Source organism: Mustela nivalis (assembly GCF_964662115.1).
Source record: "Mustela nivalis genome assembly, chromosome: 19".
Taxonomy (NCBI): Eukaryota; Metazoa; Chordata; class Mammalia; order Carnivora; family Mustelidae; genus Mustela; species Mustela nivalis.
Genome location: NC_139038.1, coordinates 7,528,905 through 7,553,076, shown reverse-complemented (window position 1 = coordinate 7,553,076; position 24,172 = coordinate 7,528,905). Strand labels below are relative to the sequence as shown.

The following is a 24,172-nucleotide window of genomic DNA, read 5'->3' as shown; positions in this document are numbered from 1 at the left end:
CCCAGGACCCCGAGATCATAATCTGAGCCGAAGGCAGAGGCTTAACCCACTGAGCCACCCAGGCGCCCCCTTAGTGTCTTTTTTTATGTTTGATTTTTTTCTTCAAATTTTTCATCTCTGTGTTTCCATTCTGCATTCTAGTCATATCTCTGGATCTGTCTTAGGCCCATCCAGTAATTTTATCTCTTGCTGTATCTAATTTGCTATTTTATTTATCTACTTCTTTTTTCCCCTAATTTTTATATTTTGTATTTCTAGAGTCTCTGTCTGTGGTTTCTCCCTCCCAAGGCCCTCACCCACTTCCCCAAACTGCCTGGTTCCTTTTATATTCCCTTGTTTTGTCATACTTTCAATATCTTCTTTTCTTTCTTTAGCTATATTATCTTATGATGTGTCAAATAATTCCAGTATCAGCAGTCTTTGACATCTGATTCCAGAGCTAATTGTGCACACCTCTTGCTTATGATCACTTATTTTGTTGTGCTTTTTTTTTTTTTAAGATTTTATTTATTTATTTGACAGACAGATATCACAAGTAGGCAGAGGGGTGGGGAAGCAGGCTCCCTGCTGAGCAGAGACACCCCCCCCCCATGTGGGACTCAATCCCAGGACCCTGAGCTGAAGGCAGCGGCTTAACCCACTGAGCCACCCAGGTGGCGTCCAATGATTATTATTATTTTTTTTTTATTGCTACTTCATCTTACTTGAGACTTCATCGGTAGGAAGCTTTGAAGCCCAAGTGTAAGTGCCTTCCTCCAGAGGGGGTGGGTTGACATTGACCAGGTACAGGTGTGTTACCCATCGGGGGTCAAAATGCAGTGGGATCTTGGGGCACTTAGGTGGCTTGGTCAATTAAGTGTCCAACTCTTCATCTCTGCTCAGGTCTTGATCTCAGGGTCATGAGTTCAAGCCCCATGTTGGGCTCCACAGTGGGAGTGGAGGTTAAAAAGAAGAAAAAGGAAGTGGTATCTTGAAGTGACATCTTGTTATTCGTAGCAAGCCCCTCTTTGCCACAACTGGCTTTATGTTAATGAAGTGACTTTTGGAAAGTACCCAAGAATGGGAGCTGGTCTTCAGGGGAACCATACATGAAGCATCCCTTAATTTCCAGGGGGCGGGGTCAGAAGGGTTAGAGATTGAATTAATTACCAACGGCCAATGACTTAATCAGCCATGCCTAGGTTGTGAAGCCTCCATAAAATCCCAAAAGGATGGGGTTCAGAGAGCTTCTGGGTTGGTAAACATGCAGAGATATAGGGAGAGTAGTTGGCTCCCAGAGAGTATGAAGCTCTACTCCCCTCCCCCATAACTTGCCTCAGGCATCTCTTCCATTCTGCGGATCCTGAGTGAGATGCTTTTATAAGAAACCAGGGATCCAGTAAGTAAAATGTTTCTCCAAGTTTTGGGAGCCACTCTAGCAAATTAATGGAACCCAAAGAGGGGTTGTGGGAACCTCCAATCGGTAGCCTGGTGACTTCTGAATTAGGGGGAGTGAGCAGTTTTGTCGGACTGAGCTCTTAAGCCTGTGGGATCTGATACTATCTCCAGGTAGATATGTCAGAATCAAGTTGAGTTGTAGGACACTCAGCCGCAGTCAGAGCGTTGCTTGGTGATGTTGGGAGAAATCCGCACACACACTAGAATTGGGATCAGAACTCTTTTTAACTCTGCATGTGACTTTGAGATGCTTATCTATTTTGATAGGTGAATTTTAGATCATTTATTTTAAATACTGGTCAAGGGGCACCTGGATGGTTCAGTGGGTTAAATGCCTGTGTTCGGCTCAGGTCATGATCCCAGCATCCTGGCATCGAGACCGGAATAGGGCTCCCTGCTCAGCAGAGAGCCTGCTTCTCCCTCTCCCTCTGCCTGCCACTCCCCATGCTTGTGCTCTCTCTCTCTCTCTCTCTGTCAAATAAATGAAATACAAAGAAATACTGATCAGTATTTCATTATAAATATTTGCCACAATTTACCTATTCTCTATTGATGGACATTTAAGTTATTCTAAATTTTTGACTATTGTAAATAATGCTACAATAAATATTTTTTACATGTTTCTTTGGGTACATGTGGATACACTAGAGTTTCTCCAGTGCATATACCTAAAAGTAGCGTTTATGGATCCTGGGGTATGCACATTTGAATTTTTTGAGATTATACCTAATTGCTCTCCAAGGAAAACCAAGACACACTCCCACCACTGTTCATATAACCTCCAGGATTACGTGAGTCCGCTGTTTTAATTTTTACCAATGTCATGGGTCTAAAATGGTTTATTTATTTATTTATTTATTTAAAAGATTTTATTTATTTATTTGAGAGAGAGACAGTGAGAGAGAGCATGAGCAAGGAGAAGGTCAGAGGGAGAAGCAGACTCCCCGTGGAGCTGGGAGCCCGATGCGGGACTCGATCCGGGGACTCCGGGATCATGACCTGAGCAGTCGTCCAACCAACTGAGCCACCCAGGCGTCCCTAAAATGGTTATTTTTATCAGCATGTCCTTGACTGCTAGGGAGAAGAGCATTTCTTTTTTTTTTTTTTTCCTCTTTTTTCTTTTAAGTGGGTTCTACACCCAACATGGGGCTTGAACTTACCACCTTCAGATCAAGAGTCGCGCACTCTGCTGACTGAGCCAGCCAGGTGCCACGGGAGACATTTCTTAGGCTTTGGGCCATTTTGATTTTCTCTTCTGTGAATTGCCTCTTTGTATTTATTATTTTTCTACATGTATCAATTTTTTAAAAGATTTTTATTTATTTATTTGACAGAGATCACAAGTAGGCAGAGCAGCAGGCAGAGAGAGAGGGGGAAGCAGGCTCCCCGCTGAGCAGAGAGCCCCATGTGGGACTCAATTCCAGGACCCTGAGATCATAATCTGAGCCCAAGGCAGAGGCTTAACCCACTGAGCCAACCAGGCGTCCCAACATTTATCTATTTTTAAATCGATTTGCCATTGAATAGATCTTTTGGTATCTGATTCGTTCTCAATTATATATGTTGCAAATGCTGTCTTTCTGCTTATGGCTTATCATTTTATTTTATTGTACCTTTGAATTATAGAAAAATTTTTTTTAACGATTTATTCATTTGGGAGAGAGACAGAGGGTGAGGGAGACAGGCAGACTCCCTGCTGAGTGGGGAGGCAGACGCCCGGCTCAATCCCAGGACCCCGAGATCATAGCCTGAGCCAAAATCAAGAGTCAGATGCTTAACTGACTGAGCCACCGAGGTGCCCCCAAACTATGGAATTTTAAATAGGATTTTCTCAGATTCATCAATCTTTTCTTTGTATGCCTTATTTAAGAAATCCTGTTCTACTCCTAAGGTCATAAAGATAGCTTCCTGTATTTTCTGCTGAACCCTACAAATTTGCTTTTCATTTTGGTTTTTCATCCAGTCGGAACTGGCTTTTGTATAAGGCATGAAATTAGAAGTTATGGTTTCCAGCCAATTGTGCTACTCATCCTTCCCCAGAGAACTGTAAGGCTACCTCTGTAATATTTAAAAGTTCCACATGGGGGCGCCTGGGTGGCTCAGTCGGTTAAGCAGCTGCCTTCAATTCAGATCATAATCCCAGGGTCTTGGGATCCAGCCCTACATCAGGCTCCCTGCTTCTCTCCCTCTCCTGCCTCTCTGCCTACTTGTGCTCTCTTATCTCCATGTCAAATAAATAAAACCTTTAAAATAAAATAAAAGTTCCACATGTGCAAGCATTGATTTCCAGGCTTTCTGTTATTATTGCTCTATTTGTGCCAAAGCCATATTGTCTGAATTTTAGTACCTTTGTAATTAGTACCCACGTCTGGTATGTGAGACCCTCATCTCATTTTGGATCTTCAAAATCTTATTCGAGGCGTTTTGCCCTTCCATTTGCATTTTAGCATTGCTTGCACATTTCCGCGAGGAAACCTGTTGGGATTTTTACTGGAATGGTATGAATTTACGGACTAATTTGAGGAGAGTTGATGTATTTATGATACTGAGTCTCTTATCCATGGGCATGATCTATAACTAAGTGAATTTCAATAGACAGATTGATTGATTGACTGATTTTTAGAGCACTTGTGCGTGGTGCGGGGAGAGGCAGAAGGAGAGAGAGAGAGAGAATCCCAAACAGGGTCCACCTGGAGCCCAATGTAGGGCTTGGTCTCAATGAGATCATGGCCTCAGCTGAAATCGAGAGTCCGCCGCTTAACTGACTGAGCCACCCAGGCATCCCTGGATAGTTTTATATTCTTTTTCCAAAAAGATCTTATGTATGTTTTGTTCAATTTATTTATTTATTTTTTCTATTACCGTATTGTTTGTTGTTTTAGATAATTGTGTCTTTTTAAAAATCCAGTCTGGTCTAAGAGTGAGGTCTAGTTTACGTACTGTGTCCTTTTCGGGTACTGTAGTGCAATGGGTTTTTAAAAGGTAAAGCGGGGGCCCGGGTGTCCCAGTCAGTTAAGCGCTGCACTCCCGATTTTGGCTCAGGTCTTGATCTCAGTGTCGTGAGTTCAAGCCCCACACAGGGCTCTACACAGGGCTTGCAGCCTACCTAAAAGGAAGGAAGGAAAGGAGGAAAGGAAGAGATAAAAGGTTGTATGACTGGGACACAATCCTGATACAGACTTTCCGCTACCTCCAGAGCCGCTTCACGCCCCTTTGGAGTCAGTCTTTTTCCCCAGCTGCACACCCTGGCAGTCCACGCTCTGAGTTCTGTCTCTATCATTTCTCCTTTTCTAGAATGTTGTGTTAACCTTCCAAAGAAAACTGCCAGTTATTTCACCAGCAAAATGGGTTTGTTCAGGAACAGCAGAGGATTATAAACTGTGACAAATCAGCCGTAGCTAAATTAGTGTTAAGTTCACCAAACAAAAAGAGAGGAGCACTTTCTTCTTCTTCTTCTTCTTTTAATAGAGGACAGGGAGCAGCGGGGAGGGCTGTTACAAACAAGTCTATCGGAGTCACCTGGGGGTTCCGGCCGCAGTGGTCTCTTTCTCTCTCTCTCACTGGCTGGGTTGTCCTGAGGGGAGGCGAGGAAAGGCTTTCCTCCAGCTGCTGGGGTATAAAAGTCTCCTAACCCTAACTCTTCCCATTGGGTTTGCCGTGGGAGACGCTGCCACTGCCAACCGCCACCGCACAGCTCAAGGTAAGGCACGGGAGCACTCCCCTTCCCAACCTCCCCATTTTATTTTGGTGAAATTACCCTCGGTTAATTTTCACGGTCCTGTAAATGGAATCCTAGCCTTTTGGGTTTGGTTTCTTCCACTGAGCAAAATACTTGTGAGATGTATTCACATTGTTACGTGTGCCGGTGGCTGATTCCTTTTTACCGCTGGTCTGGGTGCGTTGCGTGGACGTATCACAGCGTGTCTGTCCCATCATAAGTTGGTTGGTTGGTGGACGATTGGGTTTTTTTCCCCACAGTTTTGGGGGATTACGCATAAAGCTGCTGTGAACATTAGTGCGGTTTGTGTGAGAGCAAGTTTTCGTTTCTGTGGGGTAAATACGTACAGGAGGGACCCTTGGGTCAAATGTGCGTATGAATTAACATTTCCAAGAATCTGCCAAAATGTTTTTCCAAAGCCATTGTACCTTTTGTTGTTGTTGTTGTTTGGTTCGGGCGGCATCCAGGGTCCACAACCTACCGCACCTGGGGCCCGAGAGTCTCTGGAATGTTCTGGCTCTAATTTACGTTTCTGCCATCCTGAATCCCTGCGTGCAAAGTTCAGGAGTTTCATTTGCTCCACGTGGTCACTGGCTCTTGGTGTTGTACCTTGCTGTGGTTTTAATCTGCATTTCCCTGATGACTAACAATTTTGAAGTTCCTTTCCCATGATTATTTGCTACCTGTATCTCTTGCGTTTTTTTTTTTTTTTTTTTTTTTTAAAGATTCTATTTATTAGGGGCAGCTGGGTGGCTCAGTGGGTTAAAACCTCTGCCTTCCACTCAGGTCATGATCTCAGAGCCCTGCAATGGGCTCTCTGCTCAGCAGGGAGCCTGCTTCCCCCTCTCTCTGCCTGCCTCTCTGCCTACTTGGGATCTCTCTCTGTCAAATAAAATTTCTTAAAAAAAATTAAAAGATTCTATTATTTGATAGAGAGACACACAGCGAGAGAGGGAACACAAGCGGGGGGAGTGGGAGAGGGAGAAGCAGGCTTCCCACTGAGCAGGGAGTCCGATGCCGGGGCTGCATCCCAGGACCTAGGGATCACGACCTGAACCAAAGGCAGACACTTAATGACTGAGCGGCCTGTATTTCTTCTTTGATGAAGTATCTCTTCAAATCTTTTGTCCAGTTTTTAAAAGTTGAGATTTTGGTTACTGAGTATTGAGTATGTTGAGGTGTTGTTTTTTTTTTTTTAAGATTTTATTTATTTGGGGGCGCCTGGGTGGCTCAGTGGGTTGAGCCTCTGCCTTCAGCTCAGGTCATGATCTCAGGGTCCTGGGATCGAGCCCCGCATCAGGCTCTCTGCTCAGCGGGGAGCCTGCTTTCCCCCTCGCTCTCTGCCTGCCTCTGTTCCTGCTTGTGATCTCTGTCTGTCAAATAAATAAATAAAATCTAAAAAAAGAAAAAGCAAGTTAGAAATAAGAAAGCTCACAACGTAAGAATCTGTTATTTTAGATCAAATTCTGCTGTGAAATTGGCAGCTTAAGCCTACTTGTGTGGCAATAAGACTGTTACCTGTCACTTTGACTTTTTTTTTTTTTTTTTTTAAGAAGCCTGGGGAATTTCGATTAAGAAAGCTCTGATTCTATAGATCATTTCGGGGAGAATAGACCTTGTAACAATGAGCCTTTGATTTATGCACATCGTCTATGGCTCTGTTTACTTGGGACTTCACTTTCTCTCGTCAAGATTTAGGGCACAGCTCTGGCCCCTTCCTGAGACGCTGCCTGGGCTTTGACGAGGCATCAGTCGGCTGTATGTACCTCACTTGTGTGTCCGGCATCTCAACCCAAGCTCTCTCTTCTTGGCCCCTCGTCACCCTTTCCCTGGAAATGCTCCTTCCAGTCTTCCACTGAAACAAATGGCATTTCTCCTACCTAGTGGCTCACGCAAGATAACTGGCCATAACCCCTGAGACCATGCTCAACCCCTCTCCCCACAGCCAGGAACAACTCTGCCTCCAGAACACATTTTGAATCACCTGCTGCTTTCCATCTCCATTCCACCCTCCGTGCCTGGGACGCCCCACCTCCCACCTGGACCGTTGCAGTAGCTCACCAGTTCTCCCGACTTCTTCACAAGTCTTCTCCCCGCCTCCCCACAGTCTCCCTTTGTAAGGATGTCTCTCTGATCTGATCTTACCGCCCTTCTGATAAAACCCACACTCCTTCCAGGCGCTTTGCCTACTCCCTCCCTTGCCCTGTTTCAGACGCACTGACCTGCTTGGGGCCCTTGCCAGGCCAGGCTCCTTTTAACCCGGGCTGTGGGACATGTCTCTCCTGGCCTGCCTGGCGTGGTCTCTGCACAGAACCTAAAGAGCTCCCACGCAGCTTTAGGTTCTATTTTAAGTGTCACCGACTCAGAGGCCCCACCATGCCTTCTCACACCACTTTGATCTTTTAATATTTGTAATGTCTGTTTACTTTTTTCTCCAAACCGCCCAGATTTGAGATTCATTTCGCAGGTGTTGAAATGAGGCAGTTTGAGGGCCCTGTTGTGGGCACTCCAGATGTCACTAGTCCCCCTTAGCAGGGTGTGCCCAGAACCTGAAGTTGGAGAACCTCCCCCTGCCCTTGGCTGGGCCAGCACACCTAGTGCCCCGTGCATTCGTGTGTCCCCGTGCTGGGAGCCGGATCACAGCCTGCGGCTTCTCATTGAGGAGTTACTCTCCCTTGGCCCCTGGGAGAGGCCCAGAAAACAGGCCAGGGCCTGTCACTTGTCCCACTGGCTGAGCCCTCAGATGCGCCTCTGCCCTGCTTCTGCTCTCAAGGTCCCAGGCCCCCACCAGGCACCGTGGAAGTCAGCATGAGCAGGACGGACACCCCAACTCGGCTGGGGCGAGGCCATGTCCTTCAGCACCCTGCAGCGAACCCCAGGAAGGGTTCAACTCTTCCTGGCCTGCAGGGCCAGAAGTTTCACACCCAGCAGGAGTTGGTGGTGTCCAGGTTCCAGCACACCTTCTGGGCTATCGACTCTTCCCACTGGTCCCTAGAAGGGAAGTACCTGCCAGGCACCTTGGCTCCTCCCCAGGCCAGGGGCCAGTCCAGAAAGGGGGGGTTGCTGAGGGTGCAGAGCCGAGAGGCGGGGACGGTCTGTGGGGACAGTGGGCCGCACAGAGGGTAGGGGTACTAGTGACATGCGGCTGCCAGGCGAACGGTCAAGAAAGAATTCGCAATGTTTTTGGTGCAAAAAAGTTTTTATTATAGCCCTGGGACAGGACCTGTGGGCAGAAAGAGGTGCCCTCGGGATTGTGAGTGACCGACTGCGAAGCGGGGGCTGGAGATAGCGTAGGTCTCTAAGGCATTTGGAAGCAAGGTTTCCCGGACCTCGGGGGGCTCGCTGTCGTCAAGATAAGGTGATTCTCTACCGTCCAGTAAAACCTTGACCCTCCAGATGTAAACTGATGGGCCGTGTTTGTAAGAAAGTTTTTACCACATGTCCTGAGGTCACACACCTATTTGGGGTGGGGCGGGGTCACGCCGCAGCAACTGACATGGACAGAGGTCGCTGCGGGGCGGGGCCGTCCTGAGGGCCACTCGGGAGGAGCCAGCTGGTGTCCGGGGTGGTGGGTTGGGCCAGCTGCAGTGCTGGGGGACCCGGTGCGGAGGGGTGGGGGTCGCTCTATCCTTTCCCCGCCGAGATGCCTATTCCGGATAGACTGCGAAGATGCTCTTCCCTCGGGAGGGTCTGGTATCCGCTGCAGAGGGACCCTGGAAACCGTTCACGGTGCACCGCGCGGCCGGGCCCCTCCGCAGCGAGCGAGTCCCCTCTCTCGGGCCTCAACGGCCACATGCGTGGAATGAGCAGAGCAGACTGTAATCACGAAGGGTGCCTGCGGGGCTGCAACTCCGCTCGCCTGGCTGGGCCCTCAGTGCCGCTGCCGGTTCTGGGGTGAGGGGCTGGCCAGTGCGGGGCAGGCCAGCGTGGACCCTTCTGGCTCCTCGGTTTCACGTACCGCAGGGACCAGGCTGGCAGTGGCTCTGAGCTTGTGGGAGACCAGCTTGCGTCCGGGGGTCGCTCCCTGACCCCAAGGTGGGCAGGGGACCCCGGGGTGGAGTCGGGTTCAGGCCAGGGATCCACTCCCTTTGTCTTACGAACATTCCCCTCCTAGAGAAGCGAGGGTTCCCCGGGAGCCCCCCAAGGCTCTCAAGCCCCTCTGTGCCCACACCCCTATCCCTGGTCCTGACAGGGTCCTACGGCAACCGGGCCCTGATCTACTCCCTGCCTCACGTCTCCCTGACCCTCCCCAGGGAGCCCCGCAACCCCCCACCTCTCTCTGGAGCCCCCAGCTCTGCAGGGGCCACCGAGCTGATTAGGCTGGTGCTGAGCGCTTCTGAGAGGCAGAGGAGGATCCCTCAAGGAGGAAGCCGGACCCACCCTCTCCCTGGTGTGGGTAGGGGTAGAGCTGCCAACCCCGGGTGGTGCTGGCCCGGCGGGGCTGGGTCTTGGGAAGGCCACATTAGCACGGCCTGGAAGGGTGAGCTGAGTTCCCTGAAAGGTTCTGCGGTTGGGCCCAGGCTCCGGGCAGCCCCTTCCTCACCCAGGCAAGGGGGTGCTTCCTGGCTTGGCAGGTGGCACTGGCCGGGATGTCCCACGAGCAGAACCAAAGAAGGCATGGAGTGACAGGCGTCCCCTCCCCCACGCTAGCGTTCATTGTGGTTGGGGTGCGCTCTGAGCCTGGCTCCAGGACCATTCTGCACCCCCTGCCCCGGAATCTGCCAGGTTCCCATGGGGGCTCGCTGCTTGCACCGCTGACCCCATGTTCTCCTGGGGCAAAGGTGTGATGAGGCGCAGGGGGTGTGTGTGCGCAGTCGCTGTGTGGACCGGGCCTCTACCCACCCCCCAAGCAGCCTGCGGGGAATAGTGCTGGTGCCCTAGTAACAGAGGAGCGGGAGGAAGCTACTGTGCGCAGACACGAGGGCAGTCGCCCACCCGTGAATTCTGTGGGAGGCAGCGTCAGGACCCCGTCCGCGGACCGTCTCCGAGCGCCGGACTGGGGCCACAGGGGCTGCTCTTTCCAGGTTGAAGACCCAGGAGCCCTTGCTGCTCTAGCACGTGGCCAGATTTGAGTAGGGATCCTCCCGCCGCCCTCAGCCCCCCGTGTCCCTCACAAGGTCTGCAGGGCCAGGACTCCCCCCCCCCCCCCCACCCACCCAGGAACACCCTGGCTGGGGGGGGGGGTGCCGTGGGCAGGTGAGAGCTCACATCCTGAGGCCCTGTCACCATCAAAGTCACACCTGGCCCCTGCCCCCAGGGGTCAAAACCGTCTCTAACTTCTCCACCCCTAAAACAAGAAAAGGTCCAATGGAGGCCCCAGTCAGAAACCACTTTTTTTTTCTTCACTTAGTTATCCTCATCACCTGTGAGGGCTGGGGACTTGAAAACAGGAAATGACCTGGGATGGGATTTTTGTCACCTCACGTAGATACACATGTGCCCACACGTACCCATGGTGCACACATGCTGACCACATCCGCAGCGAGGGGGCCTGGGCTGGGCGCGTGTGGAGACACTTCTGCAGGCCTGAGACTAAAACCAGATGTGCAAAGACGATACGCCCCCGGGGCACAGACCCCAGAAGGGGGTCCCAGAGGTCGGAGAGGAGAGGAGGCCCAAGCGGGCTTGGGGTCCGTCTCATCGCACCCCTAAATGCCCCTCCGCGGCCCTGTGCCCCAGAGAGTCCGGGAAAGGGACGAGGTTGGGGCCAGCTTGGAAAGGGCTCTCTCCGGCCGGAGCATAAAGTCCGTTCTCCACGGAGATGAAGCTGTTGCGAGTCGAGGCGGGCAGGGGTGCCCAGCGGGCCGGCGGCTGGCGCGGGAGCACCAGGTCCAGAGTGGCCGGGCCGTAGCGGCTGGCGGGGACGGCGGTGCAGGGCGCGCGCGGAGAGACCAGGGGGACTTGACCGGCCGCCTGCAGGGGTGCCGGGGAAGGAGGCCCAAGTCAGGCTTTGCTCCCCAGGACCTGCCCTCCCCCCGGCTGCGGCCTCTCTGCTCCCCAGTCCTCACCCTTGCTCGCGCCTGTGGCTGGGGGCTGGCGAGGGGCGGCTGGGCCTTGCTGACGGACCTGGCAGAGTGAGCGGGTTAGCGGCGGAGCAGGGGGCTGGCCTGCCGCTGCGGGGGTTTAGACTGGGCCCGACGGGGGTTGGGTCTCACCAGTGCCTCTGCCGATGCAGGAGGTGGAGGAGGTAGACACAGCCAAAGAGGAGGAGCCCCGACACCCCAAAGATCCCGGCCAGGTCCGCCCGCAGCATGGGAGCTGGCGTCGGGGCAGGGAGCCCTGGGTACAGACAAGGGGGCGTACCAGGCGGCTGGCTGGAGCCCCGGCGTCCCTCCCTGGCACCCCCCCGGCCCCTCTCCTCCGCCCCACCTTGGTCTGTGCTGAGGAAGGGGCTCCCGCAGGCCTCCTGGGAGCCCTCGGGAAAGGAAACAAACTTGCAGCAGAAGGTGGTGTTAGCGCCGGAGCTTCTCCCCTCAGATCCTTCTTCCACAGCGAGGGAGATGCTGGTTTTGGTCTCCCAGTGGGCCCGGCGGACCGGGGACCACTGCTGGATGCCGAATTCTGGGTGCAAAACGGCCAGCCTGGTCCCTCCGGCCCCATCAGGCCCCCCCGAGCTCACAGTCACCAGGGAGATGGAGCCAGAGCCCAGGAATCCGCAGCGGACGGTGAAGGTCGGGGCCGCGGCGGCCTCCATGTGAACCTGCACCCACACCTCCGGAGTCCCTGCGGGATACAGACGTAGCAGGGCCCCGGGGCCAGGCCTCCCGCTACCGCCCCGTCCTCCGCTTCTCTCCTGGCCCCCAACTCACCGGCAGTGATGCAGAACGTCAGCAGCGCCGACAGCAGGACTGGGGCCCGGGGCCGGTCCATGGCCCTCCGGCCCCCGCTCTGGCAGCGGGCGCGGCGGGGGCCGCACCGGGGCTTCCGCTCTCACCGCAGGAAGTTTTCATGTGTGAGCGGCCCCGGGGAGCCGCGGGGCTCGGTGTTCTCCACGCCCCTGCCCCACTTCCTCTTCTGTCTGCCCCGGCTTGGCCAACACAGGGCGGTGGACCCCCTTCCTTGCGTGACAAAGCCACGGCGACAAGGTCCTCCCCGCACCGTGAGCGGGGCCGCGGCTCAGGGTCCTTCCCCAGCGCTGTGTCTCCGCAGCCACCTGGGCAGGCCCTGGAAGCCCGAGGGGCGGGAGAGGGAAGAACCAGGGGTCCCTGGTCTCTCCTTAGGAAGTGTTAGGGTACGGAATCGACCACCCCTCAATTAGACAGAGAACACTCTCGATAATGCCAGTCACAGAGCGAGGCTTATTTCCAGCCAGCTGGGGTCCAAGTATCCGCCCGGCGCAGCGGGTTTCAACAAGGACCCCGAGCACTCAAAGCCAAGGGTTTATATAGCATTTTCAAGGCACTTCTTCATAGCTACGTACCTATCCTGTGCCCCACTTGGACAGTTTAACTTTAACCTTTTGCCACCCCGGCGCCACCCTGGAGCCATCTTGGCAGTTAAGTGAGATTTAGGTTTAGAAGAAATTTATTTACATTTCCTTCTGCCTCAGCCTCCTTCCGTTTTTTTTTTTTTTTAAGAATTTTTTTAAATTTTAAATATTTTTCCTTCAGTTTTATGGGGCGACCTTAGGCCTTGAGAAACTGAGCCATTTGTCTCTGGAAATTGGGCCATTGAAGAGATAGCCCTTTTTGTTGTAAATCACCAGGACATTTGCAAACCAAGGGAGACTCCTGTCTTGCAGGATTGTCTGCAAGTGATTCCTGTGGCACCATTGACCTAAGGGGCCTGGTGGTATACGATTAAGTTGTTTTTCCAGGTTTTAGCTACTTTCTCTTATCTCAAGTTACCCCCCCAGTGTGGGCTGGTTAGGGACGCTCAGTAAAATGGCTTCCAGGCCTTCGGGATGGCCATTCTTCTGCTGACCCACGCTTACAGTGCAAGGTGCCAGCTTTTGCTTTGCCAAGATGGCTGTACTTATGTCCGGGCTAGACTCCAGGTGGGTACAGCCTTGTTTTTCTTGGCCTTCACACCTGGAGCTGGTTTCTGGGACTTGTTTTTAAGTCCGCTGGGGGAGGGGAGCAGGGACAGTAAAATAGGTCCTTACAGAAGAAGCTTCTGGCCCCCTCCTCCCAGCTAAGGGGTGGGGGAAGGTGCGGGAGTTTGGGGGAAGCCAGCAGGGGTGGGAAGGTGAGAGCCTGCAGCCCGCGGCCTCTGCTGACTCTAGCTCAGCCTCCTTCCCGCCCGCGGCTTCATCACGTCCAGCTGTCCACCTAGTGCCCCCTCTGGGGTGCCCGTCACGAATGTACCCCAAACTGCCCTCCACCCCCCCCCCGCGCCAACCCAGCAGTGGAGGGCAAGGGGCTTCCTGCAGCTTGGGCCCGAGGCACAGTCCCCTGGGGCTGCTCTTGCATCTCCAGCCTGTCCCGAAACCCTTAGGGCTTCGTCCGCTCCTCCTGTCGCTTCCCTGACTCAAGCCGTCTCTTTCCGCAAAGCATCGCTCTGAACCGCGCTCTCGCCTCCAGAAGTTCATAGAACAGACACGCGCCGGGATGCTGCTGCGGGCGGGACGCTTTGCCTCTTGGCCTGGCCTGTGCCAAGCTTGAGGGGAGTTTGGTGAACCAGGGTTAGAGCCGAGGGCCTGGGCCGAGGACTTTTTTGGGCTAAGGTGTGGTCAGAACCGAGATGTGGCCCGGCCCCAGAACCACGGTCCTGTGAGGCCACACTTGCCCGCGTGCCCGTTCCAGTCCAAACGGCTCTTGGACAGACGGTTTTCCCACCCATGACCGAAAGCTCAGGGAAGGAGGGCCTCCGGATCAATCCCTTCACTGCTCCGGCCCAACGAACACCCTGTCACCCCCGTGACCTTCGCTCGGATCCCACGGACCCATCTCCAAACCTGACCCATTCCTGCTGGTGCCACGTCCTCCGCTGCTGTTGCCCTCACAGGGCGGGAGCCCAGCTCGGGGCGGATGCGGAGCTCAGGGACGTTTGCAACCTTGGCCTCCCCTGCCTGGAAGCCCTCCTCCCACCCGCTGAAACCCTCCCCACCTTGCAAGGCCCAAATCCCACCACCTCCAGGAAGCCTTCCCAGAGTGAACATTTCCTTCTCTGACTGGGGAGTGAACATTTCCTTCTCTGACTGGCGGTGGGCCCTGGGCGGTGGCTGCCTGGGGACGTCCTGCTGGGCTGACGCTAAGCCCTGGGGCGACAACGGTCTTGGAGAGCCCCGAGCACGGGAGGGCAGAGCACGGCTTGGTGGGTGGGACACAAAGCAGTGGCACAACTACTCACCCACATCTTCCATTTTGTCTTGTAAGCCACACTGTGCCTCAGTAAGTTCTCACTGTAGACGGTTTCAAACAACAGAGTAGAAAACCTCAAAGTTCCTTTACTTTCCCACTCCTTCCCATGCCCCTCCCCCATTTTCTCATGAGGTTCAGACTGTCCATATTTGATCATTTCTGGATTTTGTGCATGACTCAGGAAGCCCAAATTATAAAAATAACATTCTGAGTTTTGCTTTTATCCCAAACTCTACCAAGGGCTTCCTTTTAGCCCCTGAAGAATTTAATCTGCGGATGGTGTAGGATAGGGTGACCTTTCGGGTACAGGGGCCGCGGTTCTGAAGGGCCACCTTGACCATAAATGCTTACAAATGACCTACTTCTGGATCCTCTTTCCTGACCCGTGGATGCATCTGCTAAGTTCTGTTTCACTTCCGCAGGGGACCCAGTGGAACGCTTTTGTTTTGATGTGATGACCCTTGTCCTTCCTCAAAACTCTCTTGGCTATTCCTGAACAGTTTCCAGAATTGTGAGCTCCAGAGACACGGGTCATTACAGCTGCCACCAGAAGCCCGTTATCATCGGGCCCGTGTTGCTGGGCCCGTTCCCTTTTGGACCCAAAGGCACACGTCCGAGGACACGGGTCTGATCATGGCCGCAGGCAGCTCAGGCTTTCTCGGTGAGTTCCTGCAGCCACACACCGCTCCGTCCCGCTGCGGTAATAACCGCCCCGTCAGCCTCCGGAATTGGGCCTGCGGGGCTTGGACTGGTGCCACAGTTTCCTAGTTCTGCAAGCTCGGATGGAGCCGCCTGGCCTGGTGAAGCCGCAGACACCCCCCCCACCCCCCGCGGGTTACACTCTGCCTCCCAGGCTGGCTCCAGCCCTCTGGGAATGCTGCAGACCAGGTTTTTTTTTCTTTACGATCTTATTTTTAAGTAACCTGCACACCCCACGCGGCGCTCCTGCTCCCAGCCCCGAGATCCGGAGTCGCGCGCTCCATGGACGCAGCCAGCCAGGCGTCCCTGGTGACCGTCATCCTAGGAGACCCTCCCCACCTGAGTTTGCAGAGTGAGGCTCGTTAACTGATCTTCTCACAAGTATTTTAAATGTTGTGGAAAGGCCATCTGTGCGCCCCTATCAAGGGAGCCATGAGCGTAGTGTGCACGGGGTGTGCACCACGTGCTAGGGTTGCTCTGAGCAGGTCCCGCAGAGCAGCGCCACACGCGCAGTGACCTCCTGAGGAAGTGACGTGCCCCGGGCGCAAGGCTGGTACCCGGTGAAGCCGGGATTGGACAGAAGTTTTAGCCCCGGGACCCACGCTGTTACAACTGTGCCGAACGGCCTCCCCCACATTGAAAAATGTTAACTGACAAGGTTTTGATCAAAATCGAGCGGTCCTCTGCCGCATCCGTGAGAACCTGCGCTCAGGCCCACGGCCGGGCTTGCCCCATCCCCGACGCGCGCTGCTTCTCCGGGACAGATGCTCTCTTCCTCCCGCCGCTGCTCCCCCACGCAGCCCATGCACGCTCCCCAGGATTCAGGGCTCCTCGGCAGCCCAGGGGTCTTCTCTGGTGTCCCAGGCTCCCTCGGGCTGGTCGGCCCCTCCTCTGGGCTCCGCTCCCGGCTGACCCCCGCCCTTCCGGACCTGCGTCTCTGGCCAGGCCAGCTCCACACCGGCGGCTCACAGGGAATCTCTGCTCGAGAAAGACTCTTGTGGGTCCTTTCCAGACCTTGTGTGCCGCCCTGCCCCAGGCAAGGACCTACAGAGGTCAAGGAAGACTTCAAAATGTCTCCTGAGAAAATAAACCTTCCCCAGTCCCGCCTCCCTTATCCTCTCGGGCCACCCCAGAACAACAGATGCTCCTTTCATCCTCCAACATCCCCAGGCAGTGCTTGCTGGAATTCAAAACGCAGGATGACTTACCTGTTAGCCCGAGACTTTTCTCCGCAATCTGAAAAAAATCTCTTCGCTTTACGATTTAGTTAGGAGAGGATACCACCAACTCCCCTTCTGGCAGAGCTCCTGGTCTCAACAAACATTAATAAGAAAAAAGTCTTAATTGAGCAATATTTAAAATAATTAAAAGCTACTATTCGGGGCACCTGGGTGGCTCAGTGGGTTAAGCATCTGCCATCGGCGCAGGTCATGCCGCCAGGTTCCTGGCATCAGGCTCCCTGCTCAGCTGGGAGTCTGCTTCTCACCCCCCCACCAAGCTCCTGTGTATGTGTGTGTGTTTATACGTGCGTGTGTTTATGTACATGCCACACACATGTGCTTGCTCTTTCCAATCTTTAAAAAAAAGGGGGGGGGGCTATTACTCAATAGTGAGCTAACAGGCAAGGCACAGCAGTCCCCTGAAAGGCACTGCTTGGTGTCACCTGTCGACCCAGGTGAGGTCAGCCTGTGCAGCGGCCTCCGCTTCTCTCACCCAAGCTGCCTTCAGCTCCAAATCCCCCTTGGCTTGCGCCGCCTGGGCACTCGGGGCTGCTGCTTCATCCCGCCGAGCTGTGGGTTTTGGGGGGCGGGGGGTGCCTCCGGTGGTGCCCAAAATAGCCCCTGCTGTCGTGCGGGACAGACCAATTCCTGCTTCTCACTTTTAAAGGTTAGAACACAGCACAGTGAACTTCCGGGAGCACTAGTGACTCCGGTACGCTCCCCGGGATCCGAACGCTCACGTCGGACCAGATCCGTGGCCAGAGTGAGAGACGCAAACCCAGAGCTGCCGCGGCGGTGTGCGTGGTCCCGAACCACGCACGTCCCCTCTAAACACACGGCCGCTGCATTTGGAAATCATTTCCTGACCGGTTTCAAGTCTTTCAAAGGAAAAATTTCAGTGGGTTTTAACTCATTAAAAACAAAACAAAACAAAACAGTAAATGCAGCCAAAGGAGCACCTGTTCCATCTGGATTTTTACACGGTTTTGAGAGGAACCCCTCCCAGTTATGTAGACCATAAAAAATAATGACCAAAATAAACTGAACTTTCAACAAGAACCTCCAAAAATGTTAGAGCATGATTTAAAAATGTTTCTCACTTTGCTTTTTTAGAACAGAGAGATATTTTGTACTAATATTTCAAAAACACTTATTTCATTAACTCACCCATTACTTTTTCTTTTTTTTTCTTCGAAAGAGCAACAGCGCATGTGTACAGGGCGGGTGGGTGGAGGGCAGGGCAGAGGGGGTGGGAGAATCTTAATCTCCACGCTCCGTATGTGTCCAAATCAAGGCTCTGTCTCCCAACCCTGAGCTCATGACCTGAGATGAAATCTAGAGTTGACACTTAACCGACTGAGCCACCCTGGTACCCCAGCCACCGCGTGTGTAATGTGTATAACAAACGGGGGCGCCTGGGTGGCTCAGTGGGTTGTCTCTGCCTTCAGCTTAGGTCATGATCTCAGGGTCCTGGCATCGAAACCCGCATCGGGCTCCCCGCTCGTGGAAAGCCTGCTTCTCCCTCTCCCACTGCTGGTCTTGCTGCTCTTGTTGTGTCTTGTCAAAATCTTTAAAAAAATATATATATAAACTACTGGTTTATATATAAATATAATTTATATAATTCTTTCACCTGACAGACATGCCCAAACTTCTGGAGTCTTAGGACTCTGAAGTTCTGTTTTAGTTACTCGTGCTGCATCACGAACCGCCCCACGTCTAGTGTGAACATTCTCTAGTGCTCAGACTCTGGGGGTCAGGAATTTGGAAGAGGCACAGAAACGCTGAGGCTGGATGGCTCAGAGGCTGGACGTAACGGTCTGCTTGACACGCGAAGCTCATCTGGGGGCTGATACTGGACGTACGCGGACTCCAGCGAGGGCCGCTGGCTGGGCCCCCAACCATGGTCTTTCCATGTGGCTGCTTGGGACTGTCCCACCATGGGACTAGGCTCCCCAAGTGTCAAGAAACAGGACGTTGGAAGCTGCTGGTTTAATTCTGGGTTCAGGGCCCGGCAGAGCATCGTTCCAACACGTGCTATCAGTCAAGCGATCGCAGAGCTCACGTTCCCGGGGAGAGGATCTAGACCCGGCCCCTCAGTTAAGAGTGTGGAACAGGTTGGGAGCGTGATGCGGAACTTGCCCGTAATTTAAGACTGAGGCTCCGTTCGCCCCCCTGCACTATCTGGGTGCAGAAAGACCACGTTTACCGAGCTGCTGAGTTTCTTTCTCCATCTCGGAAGTAACCTCAGCTTGGCTGGTATTTAAATTGCTTGGGACTCTTTCCCCTCCGGGATCCTTAGTGACCTCCGTATCCGCACCTTCGTTCCTCTCTGTTCGCAGATCCCACAGGAAGGGCTCCTCTCCCTGGACCTGTTCCCCCTGAATACAGATCAAAGCTCTCTGGGGGGTCAGCTGCCCTTCCAAACAGACTCTTAAACCCTGCATCTGTCTGGGGGAGACGGTGCTGGGGAGGAAGGGAAGAGGAAGAAGAAACCGGTCCGGCTGAGCGACCAGATCACAGGAAATCGGGGCTCCTTTTGCACAGACCACCGGCGACTGGCTGTATCCAGCCTGGGACACCAGGGGGAGGACCCGAAGTTAAAGCAGACGCCTGGGACGGTAAAGAATGGAGATCACCCGTAAACGGAGGCGGAAAGGCTTCAACAGTCCAAGCAGAAAGTGCCGAGCGTGTCTGCGCGTGTCTGAGTGCTGGCCGGGGGGCAAAGAGAAAGCGGGGGTGCTGTGCTCTTCCAGGAGAACAAGAACAAGAGAGTTTCAAGGAGGCGGTTTCCAGAGGTGGCCGGAGTAAGCGATGACGGTGGCAAGGAGCGGAGAGGGTGGTGGGTGAGGCTTTGCGGACTGACTTACAGGACTTGGTGAGGAACTAGCTGAGGCAGACGAGGTCAAAGGAAAAGGCAGCGTCGAAGTCTTGGGTTTGGGGGTTGGACATGTCGAGGCCCTTTCCCAAGTTTCCTTCTAACTCAGACACAGATTCTATGCAATTTCAAGTTACAACAGGTGTCTTGGGGCTGAAGTCATGAATTTCCCTGGATGGAGGCTGCCAAGGTGTACGGCCTGTTCACCGTGTCGGTGACAGGAGACAGGCCGCCTTCGGCCGGTCGGGGTTCTGTCCGCCCCCCTCGGTGTGCGCTGTCCTCACCAGGAAGGCACCCGGGGGCACGTCCAGGGCCCGCGTGCGTCCGTCTGTACACCAGGCCACGGGGCAGCGAGGCAGAGCCGCTTGAGACACCAGCAAAGAGCCCGATGTGATCCGCTGAACAATCTCAAGCCACACCCCGGGGACCAGCTGCTTGAAACAGGTTTATTGAGGTAGTCACTGGGGCACAAAGGCGGCCGGGAAAGCTGTTCCAAAAATACAGAAAACCACTGGGCTCTTTCTGCTCAGCACAGGGAGGCAGAGCCTCTCCAGCACTGAGGTGAAGCCCCCCCGCCCCCGACACAGCAGAAAAAGGCCCGTCCTCAACACAGGGACAGAGCCAGGGAGCGTTAGGAAGGACAGGACGCCCAAGGCTTCTCGATGCCAGCGTCAGCAGAGGAAAGGGCTAGGCGAGGAAGGCGCAGCCCACCTCTCCTTCCCAGGGACCGGGGTGGGGCCTGGAAGGAACGGCTCCTTCCGCTGTGTTCTCCTGTGTTCTCCCGTGCGCCTTTTCCAAGGTGAGGTGGGGAGTGGAGGTGGGGAGGGCCCCAGGATCCGGTCAGAAATCCTGGAACAGGAAAGATGAAAACAGAGAAAAAACAGCCCAAAGAGCAAAGAGGGGATGACAAGCTCCTCCCGGCGACCGTTCTAGTTCTCCTCCTAGCCTCCCCCCACGGCTACTCCGGAGCTTCCTAGAGCAGCAGAGAGAGCAGGCCACGGCCTGTGGCCTCTCTTGCCACCTACTGCCCCGGCACACGGGTTACCCGCCAGCACCTCCCAAAGACACGCGGCGCCTCGTCCCCTGCCTTCCGCAGCCTGCGTGGGGACACTCACCTCAAGGTTCAGCTCTGTGGAATCTAAGAGGTCCAGCCCGTGCTCGCTGGGGGAGGAGTGCTGGGGGGAGGGGGCGCAAGTCAGACGGGCCCTTCGGTCCCACGTCCCACCGCAAACAAGAACCGCGGTGGGTCCCTGCACCCGCGGGGGGAGGGGGTAGGAGGGGACAGTGGGCAGGAGGCGCAGCCCCCGCCGCGCCACGTCTCCTGCTTTGCCAGCGGAGTCCCTCCCATTCGCTCCGTCGGGAACCGCAGGCTGGCATTTGCCCTGAGGGATCTTTAGGAAAGACCGTTTTAATAGAGGCTTTTTGCTCCCCAGTCTCTGAAGACATCATTGTTTCCCCCCCACAGTACAAACCCCTCCATTCCCCTGAACTGTTCTCTTCCGCCTTTTTTTCCTCCAGGAAGACCAGAGAAGAGAGAGCAACAGCAGCAGACCCAGACGCCTCCCCAGTTCACAGGCTCCTTTTTTATTTTTTTCAACATTCTTCTACATATTCTCCCTGATTTTTATTTGTAGTTTCTCTTTTTTTAAATAAACATATAATGTATTTTTATCCCCAGGGGTACAGGTCTGTGAATCGCCAGGTCACAAAACTCCCTTTGAAAGATGCAGAGGCCGAGGAGGTAAGAGAAGTAACTTGGGGCGCCTGGGAGGCTCGGTCCGTAAGTGTCTGCCTTCGGCTCGGGTCATGGTCCCAGGGACTTGGCATGGAAGCCCTGCTCAGCGGGGAGCCTGCTTCTCCCTCTCCCACTCCCCCTGCTTGTGTTCGCCCTCTCTCTGCCAAAAGATAAAATCTTAAAAAAAAAAAAGAGAGATGCCAACTTGACAAGGTGGTGCGGCCGAGGACTCGCATCGCCTCACAGCTTCCTTGTGCGCCTGCGGGAGCCGCTCGCTGCCGGGGAAGCAGGTGCGGCGGGGAGTGAGGGGAGGCCCGGTGGGGCCAGGGTCCTGCCATCATCTCTTAGACGGAGATTAAGGGCGCGGCGAGCGTTATTTGAGTCCTTTTTGGTATTTTTAATTGTTCTTCCCTCCCTTCTTTAATGAAAGTCCAAGCCGAGTACAAAGCAACTTACAAATCTCCCTCCTTTACGCTGTGATTCTTAAAAAAAAAAAAAAAAAAAAAAAATCCTGAGCAGCTTTCAGAGAAAGGGCAGCACGAGGGCAGCAGAGGAAAGCCGTTCTGGCTCCTGGGTCAGGGCGGCCTCCAGTTCTAGAAGGAGAGGGAGGCCGGGCCCGCTCACCTTGTCCGCGTCTTGCCATCCTTCGCTGAGCTCGCTGTGACCTTCCAGCTCGTCCTCGTCCTCTTCCATCAGGCTGAGTCTGAGGACCGCAGCGAAGGGGGGGGTTCACGCTGCTGTTCACGCCCGAGCCCGGAGATTCTCTGGGAGGCACCCGGGGGCGGGGGGCGGGCAGCAGGGGTAAGGGTGCGGGGAAAGGGCTCTGGGGTCCCCCTGCTGCTTGCACCGGAGCAGCTCCCCTCCGGTCAGTGCCGCACGCTGGGGCACACACTACCGCGAAGGAAGGGGTCTGTGATGCAAACACGTCCTAAAAGCGTGGGCACAGAAGCAGTGGGGTGGGGTAGGGGAGAACCCCTCGCGGGGCCGCCAAATGCGAAGGGGGGACGGCACGGGATGAGACGCTCACCGGGTCAGCCGGCTGCCCAAGCCGGGGCCTGGAGGGTGGAGCAGAGTCCGGAAACGCCGTGGACTCGAGAACCTTGGCCTCTGGTTGCCCGAGAGGGGCTGGCTGCTGGGAACGAAGTAGGGTCGGGGATGGGCAGAAGAAGGGGCGGCGGGGGGTGTCACAAGGGAGAAAAGCGCGGAGGGAGCAAGAAAATCTCAAGCTAAGACCGTGGGGAAGGCCCAGGGACGGACCCCGAAGGACGGAGAGAACAATCGGCAGCGCGGAGGCAGCCAGACACCGAGCCCCGATGCCCGGCGCTGCTGCCCCCGGCCCTCACCCCTGGGCGCTGTGCTCCGGTTCTGAGCTGCCCTCTGCCTCTGCCTCTCCCAACGCCCTCCGAGGCTGCCCCCTCTTCACGGCTGTGGAGGTGAGGGTGGGTGACGGGGGGATGCTGGTCAGCTGCAGGCTCTCTTCCTGGGACGGGCGGACATCCTCCCTCTGCCGCCGGGGGGGGCCTGCCGAGAAACAGGTGTGCGTCTTTTATAAACAGAAAAGGTGGTGGTGGGGGGGCGCCTGGGTGGCTCAGTGGTTAAGGCCTCTGCCTTCGGCTCGGGTCATGATCTCAGGGTCCTGGGATCGAGTCCCGCGTCGGGCTCTCTGCTCTGCGGGGAACCTGCTTCCTCCTCTCTCTCTCTCTGCCTCTCTGCCTACTTGTGATCTCTGTCAAATAAATAAATAAAATCTTAAAAAAGAGAAACAGGTGCGTGTATTCACGGCCGACCAGGTACGGCCACAGATGGCTTCCTACGTTTTCAAGACCTGCCCAAGGTCTGGTTCGTGAAAGTTAAGGAAGAAGAGAGTGGAAAACCTCTATGGCCTGGTGATGTTGGACTGAAATGGAGTATAGCCCTGCGCTCTCAAAAGGCTTACAACATGGTATCTAGGACTTGTTCAAGGAAAACAAAAACAACAAAAAAAAGGCTTAAAATGGCTGTAGAGTTTGGGGATCAGAGCCACGAGGACGGAAGCAGGAGGGCTAGCGAGAACAGAGAAATGGGACACTAGATTTTCTAAAAGCCAGGAACACCGAGATGAGCGCCGTGGCGGCGTGCTGGTCTGAAGAGGAACCCCCGGGGCTCACGGCATTAGTCTCTCCTGCAGAGACCTGAGAAGGCAGAAGAGGAGGAAGAATCCAAGTTTATCTCAGAAAATAAATCCTTAAAAAAAAAAAGCCAAACTGAACATAAAAATAAGCCACACGCATGACTCTGCCTCCCCAGGGAGGACCAGGCGGACCTTCCCCCTCTGCCCAGCCTCGTCGTGGTGCGATGCCCACGGCCCAGCCCTTCGGCCTCCCCCGTCCTCCATCTGCACCGGCTTCCTTAACCACGTGGGCAGGTTCACATTTTTAAACACGAGCTTCCAGATTTCTCTCAGGTGTCTGCCTCTCCCCTGAGCGCCAGACCCCCGTGCCCAGCTGTCTGTCCAGCACCTTCACCGGCAACGACACGCTCGTGCTCAGGCCCCGGTCTGCTCAGGCCCCACTTTCCCCATCTCCGCCGGCAGCCGTGCCCTCAGTACCAGTTGTTGGGTCAAGATCCTTTCTACAGGCCAAGGCCAAGTCCACCCTCCACTCCTGTCTCAGAGGCCACATCCGGTCTGTCAGGACATCCCATCGGTGATTCCCGGAAGTGTATTCGGGATCCGGCCACTTCTGCCCACCTCCACCACGCCCCCCAGTCTACCCCCTCCACGGCTTCCTTGCTGGTGGCTTCTGCCCTTGCCCCCTACGGCCAACTTCTCAACACAGCAGCCAGAAGGATCCTCTAACAACAGAAGGCAGGTCCTGTCACTCCTCTGGTAAAAGCCAGCGTCTTGACTCGGCCTCCTGTGCTCTGGGCTCCTCCAGTCTCTCTGGTCTGATGTCACACATCCTCTGTTTGCCATCTGGCCTGCTTGGCTGTGCTCAGAACATGCCAGGCACATGCCCAGTCTCAGGAGGGCACTCCTGCCTCCCCGCTGTCTGCTCACCCCCTTCCTGCCTCCGACCACAGCACACAGCACAACCCGCCACTTCTGTCAAGGAGAGATTTGTCTTTTTGTGCACTGCCCTATGCCCAGCACACGGCGCTCAGTCGGGATCTGCTGAATGAACAATGGAACCCGTCCTTTCAGTT

The 24,172-nt window shown here is 54.7% G+C and overlaps 2 protein-coding genes and 1 long non-coding RNA gene across 5 annotated transcripts in view; 1 reads left to right on the top strand and 2 right to left on the bottom strand.

Moving 5' to 3' along the window:
• LOC309854159 overlaps window positions 1-17,435 on the top strand; it is a 56,431-nt gene extending 38,996 nt beyond the window's left edge. The window contains exon 8 of the long non-coding RNA XR_014306102.1: window positions 17,044-17,435. This is a non-coding gene — a long non-coding RNA (uncharacterized lncRNA). The remainder of the gene's footprint in view (window positions 1-17,043) is intronic.
• Window positions 10,476-12,120, bottom strand: PVRIG (PVR related immunoglobulin domain containing). Its single transcript, XM_082712954.1, is given in 6 exon segments — window positions 10,476-11,068; window positions 11,164-11,221; window positions 11,311-11,434; window positions 11,525-11,878; window positions 11,965-12,073; window positions 12,076-12,120. Coding segments are annotated over 6 exon segments (951 nt in total). The 5' UTR covers window positions 12,106-12,120; the 3' UTR covers window positions 10,476-10,792.
• A 2,246-nt stretch (window positions 17,436-19,681) lies between the features above and the next one.
• Window positions 19,682-24,172, bottom strand: part of STAG3 (STAG3 cohesin complex component) — a 38,106-nt gene continuing 33,615 nt past the window's right edge. For 2 of the 3 annotated variants that reach the window (XM_082712810.1, XM_082712811.1), the window contains exons 30-34: window positions 22,333-22,510; window positions 22,017-22,121; window positions 21,614-21,692; window positions 20,370-20,429; window positions 19,682-20,103 (exon numbers count right to left, since the gene is read on the bottom strand). In XM_082712810.1, the coding sequence (XP_082568936.1) occupies window positions 20,095-20,103; window positions 20,370-20,429; window positions 21,614-21,692; window positions 22,017-22,121; window positions 22,333-22,510 (431 nt within the window). In that variant the 3' untranslated portion in view covers window positions 19,682-20,094. The remainder of the gene's footprint in view (window positions 20,104-20,369; window positions 20,430-21,613; window positions 21,693-22,016; window positions 22,122-22,332; window positions 22,511-24,172) is intronic. The other variant, XM_082712812.1, reaches the window with a different exon arrangement.